This window comes from Aspergillus foveolatus (assembly GCF_047715535.1).
Source record: "Aspergillus foveolatus strain CBS 279.81 unplaced genomic scaffold BDW70scaffold_23, whole genome shotgun sequence".
Lineage (NCBI taxonomy): Eukaryota > Fungi > Ascomycota > Eurotiomycetes > Eurotiales > Aspergillaceae > Aspergillus > Aspergillus foveolatus.
In genome coordinates, this window is record NW_027396087.1 from 139451 (window position 1) to 162473 (window position 23023).

The window sequence follows — 23023 nt, forward strand, 5'->3', positions numbered from 1 at the left end:
TTCGAGTCCACTTGCATTTTCGCGGTCGAGAACACACGACCTTCAGCCCGCAAGACGTCATATTATCACGTGACCGAGGCACACCGTCATTCGCCGGACCCGCTCCTCATCTCTCACCTCTCGCTGATTTCGAGATAACAACCTCCACATCACCCTCTTTCTCGCTGTCCCTAGAGTAATTCTTCCGTCAACCCTCGGCTACCTTCTATCGCAAACCATCAACAGCCGTATAACATCTCTAGAAAAAATGGCTAGCTTCCAGGACCGTGCTCAGCACTCCATCGCCCAGCTCGACAAGGAGGTGAGTTGTTTGTGCGTTTCGGGCGCTGGCCTGGGTGTGTGCGGTACTCGACAAGACCAAAATAGCTCCTTTAAGAAGCTCTTTCATCACTTCTGAACCCGTACCTCCGCGCTGGTTGGGGCTGTCTTCCTGCCGCACATTCTTAAAAGCAGCTAGTTTTCTTTTTCAGCTCCTAATAAGCACCAAAGCTAACGAGTCGATTTCGGTATACAGCTCTCCAAGTACCCTGTCCTTAACAACCTTGAGCGCCAGACCTCTGTCCCCAAGGTCTACGTTGTCCTTGGTTTGGGCGGTATCTACACCTTCCTGGTCTTCTTTAACATTGCCGGTCAATTGCTCGTCAACCTTGCTGGCTTCATTCTCCCCACCTACTACTCCCTTGACGCCCTCTTCTCTGCTGGAAAGGCTGATGACACTCAGGTGAGTTGAACCGGTCAGCTTTTTGAACCCTGCCTATACTGACGTGTCTTGTGATCTAGTGGTTGACTGTACGTTCTCGTGATTTCTTCCTCCATGCAAGCGCCGAGGGCGTCAGGAGCACGTGATTGCATTCGCTTTTGACAGTGGCTGATTTTAAATTTTCTAGTACTGGGTTGTTTACGCTTTCTTTACTGTCGTTGAGAGCGCAATCAGTGCCCCTTACTGGTTCCGTGAGTATCCTTTGCCAGCAGTTGGCGTTCGATGTTGGATTTGTGCTAACTTAATTCCACAGCCTTCTACTACATCTTCAAGTTTGCACTTGTCCTCTGGCTCGCCCTTCCTCAGACCAAGTAAGCTGAACACGCAATATGCATTGGAGAATACCAAGCTAATACTTTAGCCTCAGTGGCGCTCAAATCGTCTTCAAATCTTTCCTGCAGCCCCTTGTTGGCCGCTACTTCACCGGTGGTTCCACCTCGGCCAACCTCAGGGCCCAGGCCGATGCCGCTACCAAGTCGCAGTAATTAGACTGACTGCAAAGTTGATATCTGTGGTCGAACGAACGAAGCTGCAGATCAGGTCTATTGTTTGCGCATTTGGTGAGAAGAACGAAATTGGGCAACGACGGGATTCGAAATTGTCGCTGGTTAACGTGGAAAGGAGCTTGTATGGCGATGGCGGCTGTGAGGTTGTACAGCCGGAAAACGGGCCGTGTCCGTTATTCTTTTTATCCTTTTTGGCATGGGTTTTCCGTTGTAGAGACGTCTGCGATTGTTGGTGATTGGGGCCGGGAGCTTATCTCGTTCAATAGGAGCGATAGGTACTTTGATATATTTATCCTCTTGGGTAAACTCGAGCAATGTTTCCCTTGTGAGCCATCGTGGTTGTTCTTTATTCTTGCGCGACGTATGAACGACGATGTCTATAAATAAAAGCAATGGCCGACGTAATGTTCACTGAGTTCAATACTGCTGCAAGCTGTGTGTGTCGGCTGCAGACGGGACTCCCAGAACCCGGAGAACCTGATTATTATGATATTCCTAAGTGGAACTGGGTATCGTAGCCCAGCAAAAAGTCCTCTTGTGGCAAGTTTTTCATAAACCCATAATACTCAATATAAGCCGAACCGGTTCTGCCATCCATCGGTACGTGGGTTCAGAATGATGCGATAAGGAAACGGATTCGATTCCGTCGTGGTGATGGGGGGGATATGATCTTTATCGCGGTTGACGACGGCTAGGATCTTGAGCGCAGCCTTTTGCAGCATGTTCTCCATTGCTTTACGGACCTTTGCGCGTTCTAGTTTCGCGAATGGATTAGCCAGGTGATTCGTCTTTCTTGATCCGTTCGACATACCAGATTCCGTCCGTGGAGTAGCAACTGTTACATCTAAATTCCATACCTCCCAGCAAACTTCGTCCTCTCCCTTTCCTGCTAACCCTGGGAACCACATATTCGAGCGCCTGCGCTTCTTTTCGTAGAATTCGACGGCAATGCGCCCGCGCACGCCGTTTGAATCGTGCGCACCGGCGGCCGATGAGGAGTGCTGCCGAACTAGGGCGCTGATACGCGAGTCAATCAGGGTGTCTAAATCTACATCGTTGATGGCTGGGAGTGTAAAATCGAGGACGTCAAATGTAGTTGGGCGGATTGATGGGAAGTATCGATGGAAAAAGATTAGGTTGAGGACGCCTAAAACGAAGAAACTCAGTCAGAAAGAAGATCGTAACTTTTAACATAGCATGACTTCTGTCAAGTGCGACATCGCCGACCTTTTAACACGTCTCTGACTGTAGTCGTGTCTGCGAAGATCTCTAGGAAGTATTCCGGAGGGGTTTTGCGGGGCTCCATTCTAACTGAGCGGGTGGGCAGGGAGGACAGAGGGGAGCGAGGGGAGCGACGAGGTAGACCTAAGGAGAAATATGTGAGAGACTGAGGCAGTTTGACTGCCTGAGTCTTTGATATTTAGGCTGAAGGGAAAGAATGAGAGAGGGTGAGGTGGTGTTGGTAACTAGTGACGACCCAGTTCTGAGTATGACGGAGTGCTGGCCAGAGAGCTGGTCCCGCTACGTGGGGGCAGATAAGCCGGGTCCGGGTGCTGGAGGCAACGGGGAAGCTGGTTTGGAGGTTCGTGAAGGCGGCAGTGTACTAGGAGGTTGAGTCTGATGTAAGATCATATGGATAAGTCTAGGTAGTGAGGATGCATGGTGGTATCGTATAGAGTAGTAGTAGTGAAGGGGTCTTGTCCATGGCAGGGAATCAGCTGCCATGTCCAACTCTGGGGAGAACCAGAGAGTCTGGAACCGATACTGATGAAAATGACAGTGCCCCCCTCTATGCTCTGTAATCACTGGGTATAATGAGTTGAAATTTACAAGGAGCGGGTCCCGTGACCTCGGCATCCTGATAGACGACTCTGAAACTCCGAATCGGAGGGCTGTATACAAGGGCACAAGTAGGCAAGGTCATGATAGAGTCAGGAAGCTAGTAGGTTTTGGAAAAGAGGTGTTTATCTCCACGTCAGGTCCAAGACTGATTTTAGAACACTCGTCCACGTCCACATCCCGTTATCATAAGGCAGTCAGTTTAGCCGAGGCCGCTGAAACTGGCCATTCTCCGACCGTCCTTCTCGGTTGCTGTGATCGCCATCAATGACTTGTCACGTCCGCCCTTCTTGCTCTATCTTCTTTACCGTCTCACTCTTGCTCAGTTTTAATTCCTGACCGAGTTATATGATGAACTGCATTGATCGGATCCTTGCCTGAAGCTAACACCGATTCCCCTCTTCGCTCCACCATGATCAGTGCTACGAGGCGCTGGTTCAGGCGCAATCGCAAGACCCTCGCAATCGGCACAGGCGTCATCGGTGTGGGATACCTCGCAGGTCAATATGTACTAGGCAAGATATCAGAAGCACGAGAACGGATGAGCAGTGATCGTATTGCCCGTGAGAAGTGCGTAGATTGTCTTTTATCTCTGTCTAGTCGCGTGCTCAAAGAATGCAAGCTGACTCTACTTGTCTTACCATGCAGCTTACGGCGACGATTTGAACAGAACCAGACTGATTGCACATACACAGTGCTGGCGTTATTGCCGACTGCGGCAGAAGATATATTGGAGGCTCTGCCCGTGGAGGAATTGACAAAGGAGTTGCAGAAGAAACGCGCTGAGCGGCTGGCTCGTCTCAATGCCGGGGAAGGGACGGCGACAGGGTCGGATATGAGCTCTGTGGCACCCAGCCTACTAGAGGATGACCGAAAAAGCGTATCGAGTGAATCGTTTCTGCGGACAAGCCAACTCGGGGACCCGGCAGTTGATGAGGATGCGTCCCAGCCGAAGCGGAATAAGACACAGCTTTGGAACGAGGTTAAGATTACCTGTACGTTCTTCACCCCTCTCTGTGCGGCACCAGTGATGGTTATGATGCCATTCTTGCCTCAGAGACACAGCGGCAGTCAATGGATATCTTGCGATACTGACTTTGTTTAGCCATCACTCGGGCGTTTACCCTGATATACACTCTATCCCTATTGACAATCTTCACGCGCGTCCAACTAAACCTCCTCGGCCGTCGGAATTACCTCTCGAGCGTGATCTCTTTAGCCACACCTGCAGACTCCTCGAGAATCACTTTAGAGGATCATGACGATGATTTGACGCAAACGCTGGGGAACGACTTCGAGACCAACCGACGGTATCTTGCCTTTAGCTGGTGGCTGCTTCATCGTGGTTGGAAGCAATTAATGGAGGAGGTTAAGGCCGCGGTAGTGGAGGTGTTTGGCCCACTTAACCCAAGAGATGATATTTCCTTTGACAAACTATCGAAATTGACCCTTCAGGTGCGGAAAAAGATCGAAGGTGCTACGGAGGAAGAGAGGAAGTGCGTCACCTTTAAGACCCTATCACCTGAGCGAAAGGAGACGTTTTGCTGACAGTATTTAAAGACATCGAAAGTGGCTGCCCTACTTGCTTCCGCCGAGAGAAGATGAGGATCACTTGCTGGAGGAGTCTGGCGTCCTCGGGGTCACAGAACCCTCAACCCCCCAAACAGCAGCGACATTGCGCCATCTTCTCGACGAGACCGCTGATCTGATCGACTCCCCAACATTCACTCGCGTTCAGATGCTCCTCAACAATGAGTGTTTCGAGACATTGATACAACAATGCAAGACTGACGCATTCAAATCCACCGGACCCGTGACAGCCCCTCAATCCTTCACGTCTGTTGCCACAGTAATCCCGATCAAGGAGAATTCGGAACTCAAGACGAAGTTAGCAAACGTACTTGCCGTGCTTGCTCGGCAAGCGCATGCCATCGGCAACGGGACATCTCCTCCGAACATTTATGTAAATGCGATGGATCACGGTGTGCGAGAGCTCGAAGCTTTCGCGGCGGTGGTATACAGCTCGAACTTTGATTCCGAGCTTCTGGGCGCTGGGGCGAGAACCAACACGTCTAACGCGGCGGCCGCGGTACCAGATTCTGCTGCCTCATCCCCTGTGATGGTTGGTCAGGATGACGGATCCCATCAAGGCGGCATTGTTGAGGGTAGACCAGGGGCCGAGGATGCCGACGATAACGACCTGGAAAGGGCATGGGGGAGAGCCGTGGTAGAACAACCAAGTGGTGGGTCGACTGCGTAGACTAATGAGGCGCGTCCAGTCCTGAATAGACATCCTCGTTGACGGCAAGTGATCTTGATCCTATCTACAGTCTGGTCTTATAGGAAGCAAAGAGGTGGGGACTGTAATACTATTATTTGTATTTGAATGACACGTACCTTTGGAGGACGTATGATCTTTTATGGCCATTCGGATTACAGCGATTCCACTTATACATGGTCATGTGAAGCTGGCTTTAGTCTACGCTAGGAGCGGGAATTACAGCGTATCAAATAGCGATGACACTCTTTGTATGGAGCATGGTGTTATCTATCCGACTAGAACTCCTGTAGGGCACAGGAGTTGTAAGCCTGTTACATAATACCCGCGAGATCTTGCGGGGAAGCCGAGAACCGACGGGGTGAGTCAGGGTGGATTGACTTGGCTCCTCAGCCACTGCGGATTTGGAGGAGGGTCCGGGAGTTTAAGGCCTGCCAATTCCTGGGGATCCAGCCTGGATTTAGCCTGGACCTGGCTGCAATTGAGTTGCATCGAAGCGCCAGGGTTGCTTGCGAGCTGACATTCGAAGTCGTAATGTCACACACAATTGTCAGCCTAACACAATCTCTCTGATGCGGTGTGGGTTCCCTTCCAGCTGGATCGCTCTCGCGCCTCGCTTGTCCGATAGGAGATCCCTGCCCGCTTCTGATGCGCAGCATCGTGATCTCTAGATGTTTGCTCATCTCAGCGCCGGAATTTTTGGCTTCTTACCGATGCTTATTTCATTATAAGAATGCGTCTTCCCGTTCTCCCCTTTTCCCTCTTCGCCTCTTTTCCAGCTGTCCTGCGTGCTGTGATCTTATCTTCCCCTTTCTCCCTCGCTAAGGCTCGTCTCCGAGCTCGGCCATTAGCCGAAACCGGCCTCCCTTTCTCCAAATTTGTCCCGTGATTCTGTATTACGCGGAATTTCTCTCATAAGAAGCGTTTTTGCTCTTGACTCATTGATCTGTTGGTTTCAATTCACATTGCTGCAGTGACAGGACTTAAGTCGCCTCGCATAAGCCATGGGAGTCTTAGGTGAGTGTGCTCTGAATCACGATGGAAACATCGAGGTGCTAATATACAGATCGCGAAACTGAAGCCAGCAAAAACAGCCGCAGCCCGTCGCGCGAGAAGGCTGACGAAGTGCAGATGGGCTTGGAAACGCCGCAACCTGGCGAGCTTCCGCTGCTCACGGCGACCACGGAACGCAAGTTGATGGCTAAGGTTGATTGGCACGTTGTTCCCTGCCTGTGCATCATGTACCTGCTTGCTTTCTTGGACCGGTACAAGCTCCCAGCGCCAACCATCGCGTCTTCTCGGAAAAAGCATTAACGGCATATTCTTTATAGAGTGAATATCAGTAATGCGGCAGCTCTAGGCCTGAAGGACGACTTGAACATCGCCGAAGGAACAAAATATAACACGGCGCTGACCATTTTCTTCGTCCCCTACGTTCTCTTCGAAATTCCGTCCAACATTCTACTCAAGAAATTGAGGCCTCATGTTTGGCGTATGTGCCGGAGCGTCGCTCCTTGAGTGGTTTGTGTCACTAATGGTTGTAGTTTCATTGTGCATGTTCACATTCGGTGTTGTTACGATCTGCCAGGGGTTGGTCACAAACTGGGGCGGGCTGATGACCACTCGTTGGTTTCTTGGTAGGTGCATTTACCCTGGATGGATATCTCCGCGGCTAATCGCAAATTGTAGGCATGTCTGAAACAGGCATGTTTCCTGGATGTGAGTAATTTTCCCCCTGATGTCCAACTCGAACAATGTGTAACAGTCCCTAGGTTTCTACCTGCTAGGAATGTGGTACAAGCGCAGCGAGGCCCAGAAGCGATTTAGTTTCTTCTTCAGCTCTACTTCGTTGGCCGGTGCGTTCGGCGGCGTCCTCGCCAGTGGTCTTGGTAAAATGCACGGCGTCCGCAATTTGGCTGGATGGCGATGGGTTTTCCTTATTGAGGGTGTGCTTACTGCCGTGGTTGCCATCATCTTATTCTTCTTCCTCCCCGATTTTCCCGAGGAGGCTAAGTGGCTCACTGAGGAAGAGCGTGTGTACATGCGCGCAAAGCTGGCTCAGGATTCTGGAGAGGCTGGAGAAGATACCCATATGGGCTGGCGCGAGGTTGTGGACGTTTTCAAAGACTGTGAGTCGCACTTTTACCTGCGAGGATGCGCCATCCCTGTATTCTGATCTCATTTTAGACAAGATCTTCATTGGTGGCTTGATGTATTTTGGACAGATTGTCACAGCTTATGGTTAGTTCTTGCTTTCTGGCTCGATTCTGAAAAGGTCTCGGCGGCTGACATATCTCAGGCTATGCTTATTTTGCGCCAACCATTATCCAATCCTACGGATATGGACGTGAGTTGCATCTTTCGTTCTTTGCAGCCGCCTCACTAACTAGCTTCAAGAAATTCAAACGCAGCTATACTCGATTCCACCTTGGGCGGGCGCATTTGGATTCTCCATGTGCATCGCATACCTTTCTGATAAATTCCGACATCGTTTCGCATTCACTATAATTCCGATGCTGATTTCCATGGCTGGATTGGGTATCCTCATGAACGTGCATGATAATCGCGATGTCCAATACGGTGCGCTATTTTTGGTCACAGCGGGATGCTACAGCGCGATGCCTGTGGTTGTCTGTTGGTATGCTATGAACCTAGGCGGTCATCGGCGGCGCAGTGTTGGAACTGCATGGCAGGTCGGGTTCGGCAACAGTGAGTATTCCCAGCCCCTTGCTGCACGTATGAGGGCCACTAACATGCGTTAAAGTTGGCGGTATCATCGCGACGTATTCGTTCCTTGCGAAGGACAGGACGAATAACTATTACACCGGCTTCAGTATTGGTATATCCTTTCTTGCGTTTTCTTGCGCCTGCTGTTGCGTCTACTTCGCGGCAGTGTGGCATCAAAACAAGAAGAAGGACCGAATCCTAGCGAGTGGTGACCCTAGTTACCTGGAGGAGGATGAGATGGTCCTGGGAGATCAGGCGACGAAGTTCCGTTATGCGTACTAAGCTGTAGAGGGTCTTTCTTACGCCGTTATGACTCTGGACGAAACCCTTCACAGCTCATACTAGGGCTAGGGCTGGAGCTATATACCCACAAAGAATATATATCCAAATACGATAATCTCTTATCGAATGGCGAAATATAATAATGAGGAAAAGGGATACAGATAAAATTACACGAAAGAATCCACTATTATTTTGATGTCATGTTGTTCTGTTGTTGATGTTGTGCTCGGTAAAGACGATGTGATCTACACGTGACACTACACGTGATAGGGTTTCTAGACGCACACAACCTTAAGTAGCTCTCCCGCTCCCGCATATCCATCCTTCTTTCACCCATCTTTCATCCTCGCAGAAGTGTGAGTACCAGCCTCCCGCTAGCCTCAATGGCTACGTTATCCCATCAAATAGTTGACTAACTGCCACATAGCCCATCTACGAAGATGAGAGCCAAGTGGAGAAAGAAGCGCGTTCGCCGTCTCAAGCGTAAGAGAAGAAAGATGAGGGCTAGAAGGTGAGATACCTATCGCAAGTCTAATATGGGTACGCATTGATTCTAATGACGATCCCAGCAAATAAACAACTCGCGCCATCCATCTCAGTTTCTCATGATAGGCTTGGGGTTGAACGCTGAACACGACAATATGACGACGTCACGATGATGATTTCCCGGTTATTTCGTTTCGTGGTTCGCCTCAATAATGCCTGTGGTCTGGAACATACATCTGCTTTATACATCTAGCTATTCGACATCGGAATCTGCCGTTCAACGGGACGTTCTCTTCCGACCCTTAAGGAATGTGAATGTCCACCCAATCCCTCGGATTCATACAACGATTTCGATTGTTCTTCAGGTCACATGGTTATTCTCTTGAGGGGTCAACGTGCTTAGTGGGGTTGGGAGGAATCAGTGGAAGAGTGATGGATTAACCTTGTCATGGAAATCACTGGTTCTTGAGTTTATCATGGGGACTGGTCAATTTTCTCTGGATCTTAGACCATTAGCATCCGTTAGTGCACTGGGATTTGGAGTCGTGGAGAGGTCCTCGAGAGTTTATTGCCGTCAATACGAAACCAAAAAGTTCGCAAACGAGTCATTTCTTCTTTTCTGGTAGATATAAATTATTCTGTAGACCATTTTCTTAAATTGATGCAAATTAAATGATGGATCGTAACCGATTGTCCTTCATGCGAAGTAGTAGGATCTTGTCTCTCCACCTGACATTCACCGCCTTCAGTTTTTCTTCCAACTTTTTTTGCGGAAACAGCTCTTTTTTCACGTAACTAGCTCGTTACTTATATACCTACAATGGCCTCGGACAAGGCCGAAAAGAAGCGCAAACGCGCATCAGATCGTCATGAACGCCCTAACAAGAAGCCGGCGCTTGATTTGCAAAGCTTGCCTCCACTATCCGCCAGTCTCATACACGACGACAGCGAGCTCGCTCCTGTACTGAGTATGCCGTCGACCACCTTGTTTCTTCTTTATTACTTATTGAAACAACTACTAACAACTCTACTATAGTCAACACGCCCGGGGTCACGTCCTTGCCCAACATCCGTCTGAACCCGTACTTGAAAACCCGTAGCCATGGTACTTCCCACCATGCGGGCAACGATGGCATCGCCTCGACAGAATTACTGCTGCAGTCCTCAGAACACCCGAAATTAGACTTTGTTGGCCGTGAAGCGAATGAGGATGCGGATTCTCAATTGAAACATTACGTTGCTGTTGTAGACCCCGCGAGCAAAACGTGGGAGTTTGTTGAGATCAGACGCATCACCCTTCGCGGCGCAGTCAGGCGGGCTGCTGAGGAGGACGAAGAAGAGGAGAGCGAGGACGAGGAGATGGTATGTCTATTCGACTTAGAAGTTATGGTAGCGACAGTGGCCGACTGACTGGTGATGTCTTTGCAGAAGACAATGCGCGAACAAAGAACAGACCTTACGTACACATTCGGCACCAAAAAATCCCGCAAGGCGACCCAATCCATGGCCGAAAATGCGCAGCTTTCGAATGCCCCTTCCGGCGCCGCAACAGCAGCAGAATCTGCCCTCCTGGAATCTATGCCCGCCGAGTCCGCCCTCGACATTGCTGCCAAATCTGCCGCTGTCCAGGCCGAAGTCCAAGCCGCAAAGCCCCTACCCCAGGCGAACCTCGATGCAAAACATCCGTCGGAAGTATACCCTCTCGAAGCACTCATCCCCAATGGCAAAGCTACCCTCCGCCAACTGCCCATCAAGGAATGGCAGGACACGATCTCCGCGGGGCTCACAGTCGCCACAACATCACGCTACGTTTCGTCACGAATCGACGACATTGTCGAATCTGGGAACACGACACACCTCCAAATCTTGCGCTTCGTTCTCGTCCTCCTCGAGCTGGCTCGTGCTCTGCGCTCCGGCAAAGGTCGCGGCAACAAGCGCCTTCCGAGTCGCGACGACCTCCGCCGCATCCTCTCTGGAGGTTCGAAATCCTCTTCCGACAACAGCACAGACGACCTCTCCTCTTCCCAATCTACAATCCCAGACCCGATTATCGACGGCATCCGTCGGAAATTTGCGCCCAGCGGCTCAACCGTTTCCAAGAACGATATCACACTTCTTGAAACTACTATTTGTGCGCTGACGCTCCATCTTCCGCCTCAGCCTGTTAAGGATGGTATCCCCACGCCTAACGGTGGTAATGCGCCCAACGAGTTGGCGACGGATCCTTCGGATCTACGTGATGATCTGCAGCTCGATAATGCGAAGATCACGCAGTATTTTAGGGAGTTGGGATGTCGGGTTGATAAGCCAAGGGAGACGGAATTTGCGAAATTCGGTATTCGGGGTGGGAAGGCCGAAGCTGCGACGAGGAGGGTTGCGCGTCTGAGGATTCCCGTCGAGTTTCCCAAAGTTAGTCGGACTGGGGGGAGTAGGAGGTAGATAGATGTGGTTCTACAATGTAGTTGGGTTCAGTTGCGACTGGGTTTGACATTTTGTAAGGGAGAACAAAAAGAAGTCTTTCTCATCTATGTGGCGTTTAGAGATGTTTTTTTTTATTTGTTACGAATACCAATAAAGAGCGGATCCGACTGGCCTGAGATCGTTTAATTTTAGTCAATCTTGAGAATCAACTTAAGTTCGTATTATGTATGGACGCTACGTGCTACAATAGGAGAAGCTTCGGGTGTATGGACAACTCTGTATTAGACCTAATTTAAATGACGGGCCGGTCATACTGAAGCATCCATCACATCGGCAAAATTGTTCGACAAAGCGTGATCACGCATTAGCTAATGAGCGGACCGGGAGGGCTATATATGCGTATATATATACACCACAACCCACAAACAAAAGAGCGATAAGGGCCACTTAAGCAGCAGCAGCGACTGGGATTGAGGCACCGATAGGGTTAGCCGCGATCGAGCCGATGGGCTTCGCGTTTGCACTCCCGGCCTTCGTGCCAGGAACCGCGGCCTGAAACTCGCGTTCAACGGCAGCCTCGAGGGTTTCATCAGGTCGCATGTTCAACTGGGCGTCGGTCCATATGGGTTGATTCTCGAGCTCGGCGGCTTCCACGCCAACACCGACGAATCCGCCCATTGCCTTCCAGTCGCTTGCGCGCTTGATGCCGAGGTCGTTCCAGACGGTGTTGACTGCTTCGACAAGGTGGCCACGAAGCTCTTGCGTGTGACCAGGGGTGGGGGTGATCCGGAGGCGCTCTTCACCGCGTGGCACGGTGGGGTAGTTGATTGCTTGAACGTAGATGCCGTGCTCTTCAAGGAGCTTGTCTGAGGCCTGCTTGGCGAGCTCGGCATCGCCGACGAGAAGAGGGACGATGTGAGAAGGGTTAGGTATGACGGGGATATCTAGATCCTTGAATGATTGCTTAACAGCCCGAGTGTGCAACTGCTGCAGGACACGGTCCTGCTGGTGGCGTGCCTGATACCGAATTGCAGTATCCGCACCGGCCATGGTTGCTGGAGGAAGGGAAGTGGTGAAAATAAACCCAGGGGCGAGGGAGCGGATGGTGTCGACTAAAGCGGCAGAGCCAGCAATGTAACCACCGACGCATCCGTACGCTTTACCAAGAGTACCGGTAATGATGTTGATCCGGTCCATGACAGTACCTTTGGTGCTGAGAGGGTTTGCTGTGTCCTGCGAAGCATAGATCTCGTAGTCGAGATGCTCGGCAACTCCAGCACCGTGCGGTCCGTACATTCCCACGGCGTGAACTTCGTCTAGGAAAGTAATGGCTCCGTACTTGTCCGCCAAATCACAAATCGCCTCGATCGGAGCAATAGAGCCACACATACTGTACACCGATTCGAAGGCAATAATCTTTGGAATATGCAGAGGAAGAGAAGCGAGCTTCGTCTCGAGGTCGACCAAATCGTTGTGCTTAAAGACCATTTTCTTCGCGCCAGAATGGCGGATACCCTGGATCATCGATGCGTGGTTGAGCGAGTCCGACAAAATGACGCAGTCAGGCATCTTGCTGCCGAGAGTGGCCAAGGTAGCGTCGTTGGCTACAAAGCACGAGCTGAAAACCAGGGCAGCCTCTTTACCATGGAGTTTGGCCAGAGTATTCTCCAGCGAGACGGCATGCTGATTGTGCCCGGAAATGTTACGAGTTCCTCCCGCACCGGCTCCGTACGTATCGAGGGTCTTATGCATAGTGGCGAGAACTTCAGGATTACGTCCCATACCGAGGTAGTCGTTCGAGCACCAGACGGTCACCTTCTCATCCTTCGAAGCCGTATGAGCGCGGGGAAATTCCTGAGCCAGACGGTTGATGTTGTTGAAGTAACGATACGATTTGTCCTGGTGCTTCTTCTGCAGTTCTGCATTGTAGAAGGCGTCGTAGTCGAATGGCGCAGCCACGGGGGCATGAGGAGTAGGACCGGAAACGGTTGCTGAGGCCCCGACGTGAGGACGGGTGGCATTGGAAAGGCCAGGGTGAACTGAAACATCCGCTGTCAGTTATATTCGACAATTTGTCGAGTCTATCGCTTTCAGAAAAACGTACTCTGCTGGGTTCCCTTGTGAAACTCAGTGCTCATATTGGCGCCGTTCCCACCAGTCGAGTGCAAAGCCCTCTTTCCCGGTGAAGCCCGGGTAGGCTTGGGGGCACCAGCTCCAGCACCAGGTACACCAGCCGCAGAGGAAGTAAATCGCTTGGTACCAGTCATGCGGGCACTCTGGACAGCGAGCGCCTTGCTCATGACCGGGCAGCGGCGAGCGATTCTCTGCAGATTGGTCATGGTACCACCGCCGGGGCTGGTGCTGGGACGGGTAGCGGTAGCCAACGAACGAAGGGTGTTCGGTGAGCTGCGCTTGAGAAACGGACACATGGCCCGAGACTGCTGGAGAAGGGCCTCCATTGAGCGGCAATATCGGTTGATTCGAGATGAGAGCAAGTGGACAAGCAATTGAAAATAGCGGACGAAGTACTGAATCGGACAGAACCAACGAGGGGATGGAGTCACTAAAATACGCAGCGGCGACGGGATTCGCAACTCGTGGAAATCTCGGCAGGTTATTCAGAGCCCGTGACTAAGACTGTGGGGTGAGGAGTCTCTTACCGGATCCGGAATAGTGGCTGACATTTTGGATCTATAAGTCCTCTGATTGGCTAACGGAATTTAGTTTCCCTGTTCGAGACCTTTTCATACGGTAATACCAGCACTAAATTACAAAGCATTTGAGTGTCGTCTCGAAAACTCTGGGCATCCAACGTTCAAAGCAAGGTAAGGACGATAGCTTATATAAGAGATCGTATCGACATCGGATTACAACGTATTGACCGGGGAGTACTGAAAAGCCCGTGGAAGTGGTTACGGACCATGGCCCGCTGGCCGCGGCTAAGGCTTATGGAGAACAATACCCGGGTCGCAGCCTGTGATTCTCAGGCCACCTCCTGCCTGGTAGTAGTACAGTACAGTCAGTACCCGTACCAACTCGGACAGACCTAGGGATAAATGCCATGTGTTAATTATTGTTAAGAGCGCAATTTCTTTCATAGCTGCAATAATAAATAACTATAAGTACCACTCGAACCCTCGAGATGTATACATGTATACTTCGGTAGAATAACACGTCTAAATCCCTGCCACGTCCATCTGACATCATGCAGAGTTTCCCCTTAACCTTCGTAGAAATTTAACCGCCATGTTGTCTTTTGACATATGATAATGTTAATACAGACCAAATATAGGTTGCCCTAAAAAGAAGATAAGGAAGGGAAAGTTGAAACAACACCGAAGGCGGCACAATAGAAGAGGTGGGCCGAATCAACCAGAACAAACGCCGTCATGCATCAACGATAATAACAAAAGTCGATAATTCGTCAACTTAACTACCCAAGCCGCCGTCGCCGTCTATTAGACGTAGTCGTTCTTTGGTTGTCTTTGCTCGTTTAGCCGTCCCCTTTCCCCCTCGGCCCCGACCCCGTTTAGGAACAGGCGTACTAGCTGAGGGCGTTCCAATATTCTCTGCTGTTGATACAGGAGTTGCAGCTCCTGACGGTTTGGCACTAGCATCATCAAAGTTTCCTTCGCCTACACAAGTGGTTAGTATTTTGCCTGATTGCCTGTCTCTTAAGGACATTGGAGACATACCTTCGTGATACATATCATCCAGTGTGACATCTCTCTTTCTTTTCTGGGCATTTTTCTTGCCGCCCTTTCCAGCACCAAAAGTTTCACCTCGCTCAAGGGCTTCCCTTTCCTTTTGCTCGATAAGCTCTGCCTGTTCGTCATCGGCCAGCCACATAGCAATGTCCTTTGTTTTGCTATCGCGGTTGCGGGTGTTAAAGTCAACACCGCCGGCTGCACCACCTGAGATGACAACCCGTTGCACCTCCTCTTTTTGCAAGGCTCGCTTGCGGATGCGCTCCTCGATAGTGGAGCGGGTGATGAGTCGGTACACTGTGACTTGTCTGGTTTGACCCAGACGATGTGCTCGGTCCATGGCTTGCGAGTCGATTGTTGGGTTCCAATCAGAGTCGTAGAAAATGACAGTGTCCGCGGCAGTTAGATTGATACCCAGACCACCAGCACGAGTAGACAAAAGGAACACGAAGATGTCGGGACGTTGTTGGAAATCCGCCACTGTGTCTCGACGATCCTCCAACTTTGTGCTTCCATCCAGGCGGCAGTACTTGTAGTTGCGGTAGGTTAGGTATTCCTCCATGAGATCGATCATGCGCGTCATCTGGAAGTAAAGGAGCACACGGTGACCGCCAGCCTTCAGTTCACGTAGGAGTTCATCCAGCTTAGCTAACTTGCCAGAATCCGTGACGAATCGTCGCATAGAGGGTACTTCAATATGGGTATAGCGACCCTTAGTTGAAATTGGCTCAGGCAACATCGGAGGAAGAGAGTAAGGTGCAGGATCCAGCTGCTGCTCAATAATTTGCTCTTCCATGGCCTTGGAAGGAGTGCCAAACAAGGCATGCTGAACGGAGACATTGAACAGGGCGTCTTGCGTCTCAATTAAAGCTTCTTGGCCCGAGGACACAAGAGTGATGGGAGGCGCGGATGCTGCGGGGCCAGCACAAGGCTCAATGACGTTAAGACCCTCTTGCTCAAATACTGACCGAGAGACATTCATTAATTCATGCATATGTCCCTCCGCTGCGATGTCATATACAGCCTGACGGTCATTACGGTCGACAATGTTGAACAGAGTATGGGGTAGAGTTGCAGCGGATGAATTATCCTCCTCATCATAAACCACGTTGAGTCGAGACAATCTATTCGTTTGTCCGCGGCGATGGAGAGCGCGCTCAAATACACCTTGATGCGAGTAATTGAACGCCTCTCCGACCGACGTGTCCACAAACCGCAGGAAGGAAAACGCACCGTCGTCCTCGATGCTTTGCTTAATATTCTCTGGGGTGAATATATTCATCATATGAGACAAATACTTGGCACGGAAACCCGCCCTTGGGTTGTCAGGCCCTGCGATATTGATGCGGCCGTCAGATGTGCAAAGCATTCGCGGCACGGGAAACTCGATCAGATTCCGTGTAGAGTACGCGACGTCAATGTCATGTCCCTCTCTTACAAACGAGGCGGTCTCTGCAAAGTGCGCGAGGGAAAAGGGTGACTTGGTTTCAGCCCGCTCGAATAGGTCAGGATGGTTGCAGACCTTACGGAATTGCATGACTAGGTTCATCAGTGTTGTACTGTCCGTCTCGTCACCGACAGCAGCCTTTTCGATAAGGTCCATAATGCTGACCCGGTTTCGCAGATTAGTGTAAAGTGCGCGTTGACGGTAGGTAAGATCACAAAAGATGTCCTTTTCGACCTTGTCGCCCAGTTCCTGTTGGACATGCTTCTTGACGCGGCGTAACATGAAAGGCTTCAGAATCATATGCAGACGTCTTAACTGATCCTCGTTAAGTTTCGTATTACTCTGTGCGTGGGACTCAATATCCTTCGAAAACCATTCGCTAAATTCGTCGTGAGAGTCGAAAAGCGTGGGCATGATGAAGTGGAGAAGAGCCCACAACTCTTGCATGTTGTTTTGAATAGGAGTACCTGTCAGCAGGAGGCGGTTACGGCAATGGAAGCCAAGCAGACTCTTCCAACGCGAACTTTGGGATGACTTGATAGCCTGAGCTTCATCGAGAATCATGTACTGCCACTTAACTTTCTGAAAATATTGCGCGTCAAGTACCACAAGCTGATAGGATGTCACCAGCACATGGAACTCGGATTCCTTGGTATAGGTAATGTGCTTGCGGTCCCAGAATTTGCGGAGAATTTTGCGGTCTTTGGCGTTACCCCAGTAAGGCAAAACTTTGATATTGGGGACGAACTTGGTAATTTCTTGCTGCCAGTTGTGGAGGGTAGATGCTGGAGCAATAACCAGGAATGGGCCCCAAATGTTATGAACTTCGGCGAGGTAAGCCATGACGGAGATGGACTGGATTGTTTTACCAAGACCCATTTCATCTGCCAGGATACCATTGATACCCTGCTCGTACAAGTTGACAAGCCAGTTCAGACCCTTTAACTGATATTCTTTCAGTTTGGCTGTGAGCATTGTAGGCTGCGAGATTTCAATGTCGCCAAGACTTGTAGGGTTCTGGAAGTTCAATTCGCTATCGTCCATCGTATCCATGGTGCTCTTGTTGGGGTCATCGAAAGCACGAGCTCGCTCTTGTGCCTTTTGAACTGCACTCTGGGCGTTGGCCATGGCAGCCTGTCGCAAAGCGGTATCATCCTCTGCGTCAAAATCGAGGTCTTCAAAGTTGGTGACCTTCGCACCCACACCAGGAGTCAAGTCCATGGCTTCGGTGCCCTGCACCCCTGCGTCCCCAGACTCCCCGCCTGCCCCCGGGATCTTGCGACCAATAAAGTGAGAGTACAATTCGGTCTGCGAGATCAAGAAATTGAGCTTGCGCTTCTGGCGGTTGGCTTCGCGCTCTGCCTCAGCCCTCTTCGCAGACTCAAGTTCTTGCTTCTCCGCGAGGCGGCGCAAGTCACGCTCCTCACGTTCGTTCCGCTTCCAGAAGGACATCATCTCACGCATCGTCCGTTTGGCGCGTGCCTGTGTATCTTTCATACTCTTATTAGTTCGCTCCTGCCACTTGCGAGACTGCTTGCTGGCTAGTTGGGCTGTTTTGCGCAAATTCTCTTGCCGAGTGCTCAAAGAATTGACTTTGGTGCGGTAGACTTTGGGAATATCTTTCCGTGCGATATCCCTCCAGATCTGTTCATAAATCTGATTGTAGCCTTTTGACTCGTATGTGGACACGGGGACTGGGGTGGCTTCCTTGGAGCGACCACCCTTAGCATCCTTCTTGAGAGACTCTTTTCGTGGGTCTTCCCTGGGAGCAAGAGGCAATGGCTCGTCGTTCTCCATAGCTGCATATGCAGCTTCAGCAGCATCCTTTTCAGCTTGCTTCTGCTCCTTTGACTTCTTCGGTCGTGTAACGGGACCACCGCGTCCGGTTTTGCGCCTCGATGGAGAGCTTCGGCCAATGTGAAAGGAACTGGTTATTCCTCCTTCCAGGTTGGGGGCCAACGGGGTAATCTCGCCAATCTCTTCGGGTTCAGTGACACCTTCCAAGGCCCGTTTAGTAGTTTTAATCTTCCTTTGGGCCCGTTCGGCTTCCCGTAAGAATTTGGCTTTCTCGGCAGAGTCCTGAGTCTCATTCGCTTTAAGCTCTGCTTCGAGCTTCTTTTGCATTTCCATTCGCACTGTATTCTCTCTTCGGCGTTTCCGCTGCATGTCCTTCTTGCGTTCCTTTTCATCCTGGATTTCTTTCGCTTGAACTTCGGAAATGACTGAGGCTTCGTTTGCGTATCGGAACCGGTCCATACCCGCGTTAGCTTGTTTTTCAAATGATTTTCCGAGTTTAAGAAGATAATCGTGACGGCGACGCTAGATACATGTCAGACATAAATAACTGGAGGGCTGATAAAAGCATACCTTGCGCCTGATGCTCTCGGCACGTTCAACATCCGAGGCGCGCTTCTTTCCTTTGAGAATATAACGTTCACGTTCTTGTTCAAAGCCTGGGGCTTCCACATCACTCTTCTCTGCATTATCGATCTCGACCATGTATTTGTTCACCATTTCCGTCTCCTTTTCTGACATAATCCTGCGAGGTGCGCGGAGGATCTTGGGAGGTTCCGTCACACCGTTGGTTGGATTCTCGGCGCTTTTCAGGTCTTTCTCGCTATTACTTTGGCGTTTATCCGCGCTAGGTTTCTTCTCCAATCGCGGAGCCGAGACGGGAGGAACAGGCTCAATGTCTCCGACTTTCGAATGAAAAGAGGCCGGTGATGGAGGGTTTAGGCTTGTGGCATTGACGGACGGTACCGCTGAATGGATCGTAGCTAGTCCGGGCGGAGGAGACTGTCTTTTGGGAGGAGCTTGTTCTTCGGTGGGTCCCGAAAGAATGCTAGCAAACGACATGGGGTCCGCGGCACGAGCAGGTTTCTGTAGTGAAGGAAACATGTTAACATCAAAAAGCAAAGGGTGGCAACAGCAAGGAGCGAGATAAATGGTTGAAAAGGACGTACAGCTTCCTTTGGAGGCGAAGCCTGTGGCTCGCGCATCACAGAGTACGCAGGAGCTCCATGGTTCACTGCAAAGTGTGACTCCGGCTCTTTTTTAGGCGACACATGAGCATGGCTATCTGGTCGACTGGACGGGTGAGCATGTGAAGGAGTAGAAGGTCCGTATGGAGATGCTCCACTGGCGGGTAACAGGGAGCCCGAGTAAGGCCGTGGGAGGGGGTACTGTGGAGTCCCTGCAGCTGAGTGTGCCTGGTATTGCGGCGAAGGATCGGAGGGGTGCGCTGGCGTGGGTGCGCCGCCATTCAATGGAGGCAGAGCGCCTGGCAAGGGCGAAGGTGCGTGTGAGTAGTGAGGGCTCCGCGCCAGGTTCGGCTGCGGAAAGGCAGGAGGTGTCTGGGGCGGTTGTTGCTGGTAGTGGTCATTGTTAGGGTAGTAGTGACGCGGTTTATTCGAGGGCGAATATCCAGCGTAATGAGATTGCTGAGTCGGAGACTGGGGGTGATATGGCGGAGCCCCGGTCATTATGGTAGCCGCGTTGTCGGAAACGCGGCGGCGAAAGTTCGAAGACAGGGACTGCCGGTGACGATGAGCAGGAAACAATTGGGATGGAAATCAGTTGTTGGTAGATTTGCCCGGGGCAGCTAGCCGGCGGGCGCCCACGCGCAGGAGTCTGTCCTGTCAAGGGAGTGATCACGCGTTCGGTAGTCGGCGGTCGAGCTATCTTCTTGGTGAATTAGATATAGGCCAGATGATGGCAAATGCGGATGTCGAGGGGGGAGTGAAGGATTCGAGGATCAGGATGGATACATTGTTGTCGAGGCGAATGAAGGGTGTGGAGGATGGGAGAAGCAGGAGAAGAAAATGAATGAGATGGCAGGAGTTCGCCTTACCGGGTTTGCCAGGAATCTTCTTTGGGAGGGTCTGGCTTTAGTGTCTCCTCGTCTCGTGTGGTGAACCAGCGAATCGTCGCGGGTTTGCCGTGATCGGAGAACAGAACACTCTCAAGCTGAGGCCATCGGGTCTTTTGTATTTAACTTACACTGACAGTGAATATAGAGCCAGGGAAGGCGATGGGCCAAAAATCGAATAAGGCAAGAAAGGTCTTGGAGTTGAGCCTGGTGATAATGACTGTCTATAGGATGGAGATGGAGAGCAGAGGTGAAGAGGGGAGATGAAGGTTGGGCTTGATGGTAGAGAAGAGTTGATGATGGCTGGCGTGAAAGAAGAAGGAAGCCAACAGTTTCTCTTGTGCTTTGCTGCCCCTTTGCCTCGCCCAACTTTTCTTCCTCTTTGCTCCGTCGGCTTCACGCCTTTTCTTCTCGTCGGCGATCCGATCCGTAATAATCGTATTTCAGTTACCACACTGAAGGTCTGAGCAAACACGCTTGGTTTGCAACCCGCCGAGACTGTCAATGCTGTCTGTCACAGCTCTATATGCAGATCAACCTTTAGAATGCGACGCTTTCGTGACTTTTTCTCTTCTTATACAGCCCGGTCGGATCTGACTGACTTATCCTGTCAGCAGACACCGAGCTGGCTGGAAACATCCTCTGCAGCGGCTGATCGCCCTCCGCGTCATGCTCGTTTGGGACGTAAATTACAATGGAGATCTACTTCGAGACCATTGCTGCACCTAGAAATAGGTTACTTTACCAGAATCCAACGCTTGATGAATAAGCCTCCCCTGACCAACAATTCATGCTCATGAACACAATGACCGCTTGTAAAAATGCGTAGAACAGGCTCTGTTTGCTGCATCTGAACCAACGGACCAAAGCTGGTTGAGAAGCAAGAACCAAGTGGGCAGAAGCGTCCGTTGCGCTTCGACCACGGCTTTTGGCAGTTGGCATCAACGTCCATAAATCCCTTTGATCATAAACTAAAATTTAACACTGAAGCATTCGCATTCTTAGGTAAAACATAGGGAGTGTACCAATTGCTGCCCTTAGGTCTCAGGAGTTAGAACCGCATAACATCAGCCGGGAACGGCGCGAAGCTCCGAGAAGGTGCAGCGCAACTTGCATGGCGGCGAGGGCCAAGCGCCTACAAGCCTCAAAGAGAATGAGACGCAGACCGGCAATGTACCTCTCGTCTTTTCGCACCTTTGTTTGAAGTTAAATATCCTCACAAACATGTCCCTCGTAGGGAATTTTCCGGGGGCTTTTGTCATATCCTACTCTGATACTACTCTGTGCCTGGCTTACCCCAGACGCCATACTACAGCACTGCGGAGCAGGTCGTACAGGAACTGTCACCAAATGAAACTCCGGCCTTTGCATCTCGTGTACTCCGAAAGTGGCTACTGATTTTGTAATTTTCCTACTCGTTTCCTCCTGATCCGCATAGTTGAATCCCCATTTCTGCTACTTGCCCGTTCACTCGGGAATCTCCAAGACGTAACGACCCGCAATCCTGCCCTGCCCTGCATCCAACCACCATCAGCATCAATATTAATGTCAAGGGGAGAAAGCAAAAGAGGAGAAACACACCCATTAACTCAAAAATCTGTGGCAAATCTTTCAGCGGTGCTTTCTTAAATGGCGCCTTGATAAGGCCCCTGGCAAAGAAGTCTAACGCCTCAACGCCGTCCTGGCGGTTTCCGACATAACTGCCCTTGATGTTGATCATGCGGACGACAGTTGTGAACACGGGTGCCTTGAGAAATGCATTGGCCGGCAAGCCGATTGCGACGACGGAGCCGTGCGAGCGGACATACTCGGTTGCTTGTTGGAAGGGCTTTTCGGCGACGGCGAGGAGGATGACGGCGTGGGCGCCTAGGCCGCCCGGCGTGGCAGCTTTGACGTCTGCGACGACGTCGGCGGATTTGCTAAAATCGATAAAGACCTGTCAATGCGCTACATCAGCTCTGCTTCCTGGCTGGATTGGCTTGTCGAATGCGGTGGAGTAGGTAAATACCTCAGCTCCTAATTGTTCGCACATGGCTTTCTTCTCGTCACCGGAATCAATGGCGATGGTGCGTAGGCCCATTGCCTTGGCATACTGCTGTGCCAGGGAACCCAGGCCACCTCCCGCACCGACGATAGCGACAGTCTGGCCAGGCCGCGCTCCGGACTCTTTCAGTCCTTTGTAGACGGTAATTCCAGCGCAGAGGATAGGGGCCGCCGCGTCTAGGGGCACGTTATCCGGGATCTTAGAAGCCAATGCAGCCTTTCCGATAGTATATTGCTGGAATGTGCCATCGACGGTGTATCCGGATAGCGAGGCGTGAGGGCAAAGAGGTTCGTCGGCTTGCATGCACATTTCGCAAGAGAGGCAGGAGCCATTAAGCCATTTGATGCCGGCTCTATCGCCAATCTTGAAGTCTTCGTCCTTGACTAGTTCTCCCTTGGCAACGACGACACCAGCGCCCTCGTGGCCGCCTATCAGTGGCGTCTTTGAAGGAAGAGGCCAGTCGCCCTTCATGGCGTGAAGATCTGTATGGCAGACGCCGGAATATCGCATCTTGACCAGAATCTCGTCTGGTCCAGGTTTTGGAACGGGAACCTGTTTGTAAACTGGAGGAGTGCCTGCCTTTTCGACCACTTGGGCCCATTGCACTTCGGGAATGGACATGGCTGGGATGAGATTGTATAAAGTGAGATTGATGGCA

General features: G+C 51.1%; 8 protein-coding genes across 8 annotated transcripts; 4 read left to right on the forward strand and 4 right to left on the reverse strand.

Annotated features, from left to right (window-relative positions):
- Positions 1 to 247: 247 nt before the first annotated feature.
- yop1 (putative membrane biogenesis protein (Yop1)) lies at positions 248 to 1245 on the forward strand (the record flags this gene model as incomplete). Its single annotated transcript, XM_073740745.1, has 6 exons — positions 248 to 301; positions 515 to 721; positions 781 to 831; positions 888 to 951; positions 1014 to 1071; positions 1128 to 1245. The coding sequence occupies 6 exons, from the start codon at positions 248 to 250 to the stop codon at positions 1243 to 1245; spliced, it is 552 nt and encodes a 183-aa protein (XP_073596100.1).
- Positions 1246 to 1742: 497 nt separating this feature from the next.
- On the reverse strand, positions 1743 to 2679 carry BDW70DRAFT_49917 (autophagy-related protein 101). Its single transcript, XM_073744151.1, has 3 exons — positions 2494 to 2679; positions 2078 to 2413; positions 1743 to 2020 (listed from the first exon to the last, which is right to left on the reverse strand). The coding sequence occupies exons 1-3, from the start codon at positions 2570 to 2572 to the stop codon at positions 1833 to 1835; spliced, it is 603 nt and encodes a 200-aa protein (XP_073596101.1). The 5' UTR covers positions 2573 to 2679; the 3' UTR covers positions 1743 to 1832.
- Positions 2680 to 3198: 519 nt separating this feature from the next.
- Positions 3199 to 5620, forward strand: BDW70DRAFT_49920 (peroxisomal biogenesis factor 3). The gene is made up of 4 exons (XM_073744152.1): positions 3199 to 3675; positions 3754 to 4100; positions 4211 to 4601; positions 4666 to 5620. Exons 1-4 carry the CDS (start codon positions 3518 to 3520, stop codon positions 5363 to 5365), a joined length of 1596 nt encoding a protein of 531 aa, XP_073596102.1. The 5' UTR covers positions 3199 to 3517; the 3' UTR covers positions 5366 to 5620.
- Positions 5621 to 5858: 238 nt separating this feature from the next.
- Positions 5859 to 8593, forward strand: BDW70DRAFT_136064 (putative MFS transporter). Its single transcript, XM_073736797.1, has 10 exons — positions 5859 to 6400; positions 6450 to 6648; positions 6715 to 6875; positions 6928 to 7020; positions 7073 to 7102; positions 7156 to 7512; positions 7571 to 7624; positions 7683 to 7730; positions 7781 to 8092; positions 8148 to 8593. Exons 1-10 carry the CDS (start codon positions 6388 to 6390, stop codon positions 8390 to 8392), a joined length of 1512 nt encoding a protein of 503 aa, XP_073596103.1. The 5' UTR covers positions 5859 to 6387; the 3' UTR covers positions 8393 to 8593.
- Positions 8594 to 9688: 1095 nt separating this feature from the next.
- Positions 9689 to 11471, forward strand: BDW70DRAFT_49961 (DNA-directed RNA polymerase I subunit RPA49). Its single transcript, XM_073744153.1, has 3 exons — positions 9689 to 9846; positions 9915 to 10240; positions 10307 to 11471. Exons 1-3 carry the CDS (start codon positions 9699 to 9701, stop codon positions 11315 to 11317), a joined length of 1485 nt encoding a protein of 494 aa, XP_073596104.1. The 5' UTR covers positions 9689 to 9698; the 3' UTR covers positions 11318 to 11471.
- A 57-nt stretch (positions 11472 to 11528) lies between these two features.
- hemA (5-aminolevulinic acid synthase HemA) lies at positions 11529 to 14132 on the reverse strand. The gene is made up of 3 exons (XM_073736798.1): positions 13960 to 14132; positions 13404 to 13904; positions 11529 to 13338 (listed from the first exon to the last, which is right to left on the reverse strand). Exons 2-3 carry the CDS (start codon positions 13756 to 13758, stop codon positions 11747 to 11749), a joined length of 1947 nt encoding a protein of 648 aa, XP_073596105.1. The 5' UTR covers positions 13759 to 13904; positions 13960 to 14132; the 3' UTR covers positions 11529 to 11746.
- A 596-nt stretch (positions 14133 to 14728) lies between these two features.
- On the reverse strand, positions 14729 to 20295 carry ino80 (chromatin-remodeling ATPase INO80; the record flags this gene model as incomplete). Its single annotated transcript, XM_073742365.1, has 5 exons — positions 19417 to 20295; positions 18821 to 19333; positions 16305 to 18772; positions 14995 to 16253; positions 14729 to 14934 (listed from the first exon to the last, which is right to left on the reverse strand). Exons 1-5 carry the CDS (start codon positions 19933 to 19935, stop codon positions 14729 to 14731), a joined length of 4965 nt encoding a protein of 1654 aa, XP_073596106.1. The 5' UTR covers positions 19936 to 20295.
- A 1458-nt stretch (positions 20296 to 21753) lies between these two features.
- Positions 21754 to 22986, reverse strand: BDW70DRAFT_168077 (zinc-dependent alcohol dehydrogenase; the record flags this gene model as incomplete). Its single annotated transcript, XM_073742366.1, has 3 exons — positions 21754 to 21835; positions 21903 to 22257; positions 22330 to 22986. 3 exons carry the CDS (start codon positions 22984 to 22986, stop codon positions 21789 to 21791), a joined length of 1059 nt encoding a protein of 352 aa, XP_073596107.1. The 3' UTR covers positions 21754 to 21788.
- Positions 22987 to 23023: the final 37 nt, after the last annotated feature.

Bases quoted from the DNA above. Each gene is read 5' to 3' on its own strand.
- BDW70DRAFT_49917 (XM_073744151.1), bottom strand. From the start codon at position 2,572: ATGGAGCCCCGCAAAACCCCTCCGGAATACTTCCTAGAGATCTTCGCA. The intron at 2,414-2,493 runs GTCGGCGATGTC...TCTTCGTTTTAG, and splicing joins AGTCAGAGACGTGTTAAAAG to GCGTCCTCAACCTAATCTTT. The intron at 2,021-2,077 runs GTATGTCGAACG...TCGCGAAACTAG, and splicing joins TACTCCACGGACGGAATCTG to AACGCGCAAAGGTCCGTAAA.
- BDW70DRAFT_49920 (XM_073744152.1), top strand. From the start codon at position 3,518: ATGATCAGTGCTACGAGGCGCTGGTTCAGGCGCAATCGCAAGACCCTC. The intron at 4,101-4,210 runs GTACGTTCTTCA...GACTTTGTTTAG, and splicing joins GAACGAGGTTAAGATTACCT to CCATCACTCGGGCGTTTACC. The intron at 4,602-4,665 runs GTGCGTCACCTT...CAGTATTTAAAG, and splicing joins GCTACGGAGGAAGAGAGGAA to ACATCGAAAGTGGCTGCCCT.
- BDW70DRAFT_136064 (XM_073736797.1), top strand. The intron at 7,513-7,570 runs GTGAGTCGCACT...ATCTCATTTTAG, and splicing joins TGTGGACGTTTTCAAAGACT to ACAAGATCTTCATTGGTGGC. The intron at 8,093-8,147 runs GTGAGTATTCCC...CATGCGTTAAAG, and splicing joins GCAGGTCGGGTTCGGCAACA to TTGGCGGTATCATCGCGACG.
- BDW70DRAFT_49961 (XM_073744153.1), top strand. From the start codon at position 9,699: ATGGCCTCGGACAAGGCCGAAAAGAAGCGCAAACGCGCATCAGATCGT. The intron at 9,847-9,914 runs GTATGCCGTCGA...ACTCTACTATAG, and splicing joins CGAGCTCGCTCCTGTACTGA to TCAACACGCCCGGGGTCACG. The intron at 10,241-10,306 runs GTATGTCTATTC...ATGTCTTTGCAG, and splicing joins AGAGCGAGGACGAGGAGATG to AAGACAATGCGCGAACAAAG.
- hemA (XM_073736798.1), bottom strand. From the start codon at position 13,758: ATGGAGGCCCTTCTCCAGCAGTCTCGGGCCATGTGTCCGTTTCTCAAG. The intron at 13,339-13,403 runs GTACGTTTTTCT...CGGATGTTTCAG, and splicing joins TCACAAGGGAACCCAGCAGA to TTCACCCTGGCCTTTCCAAT.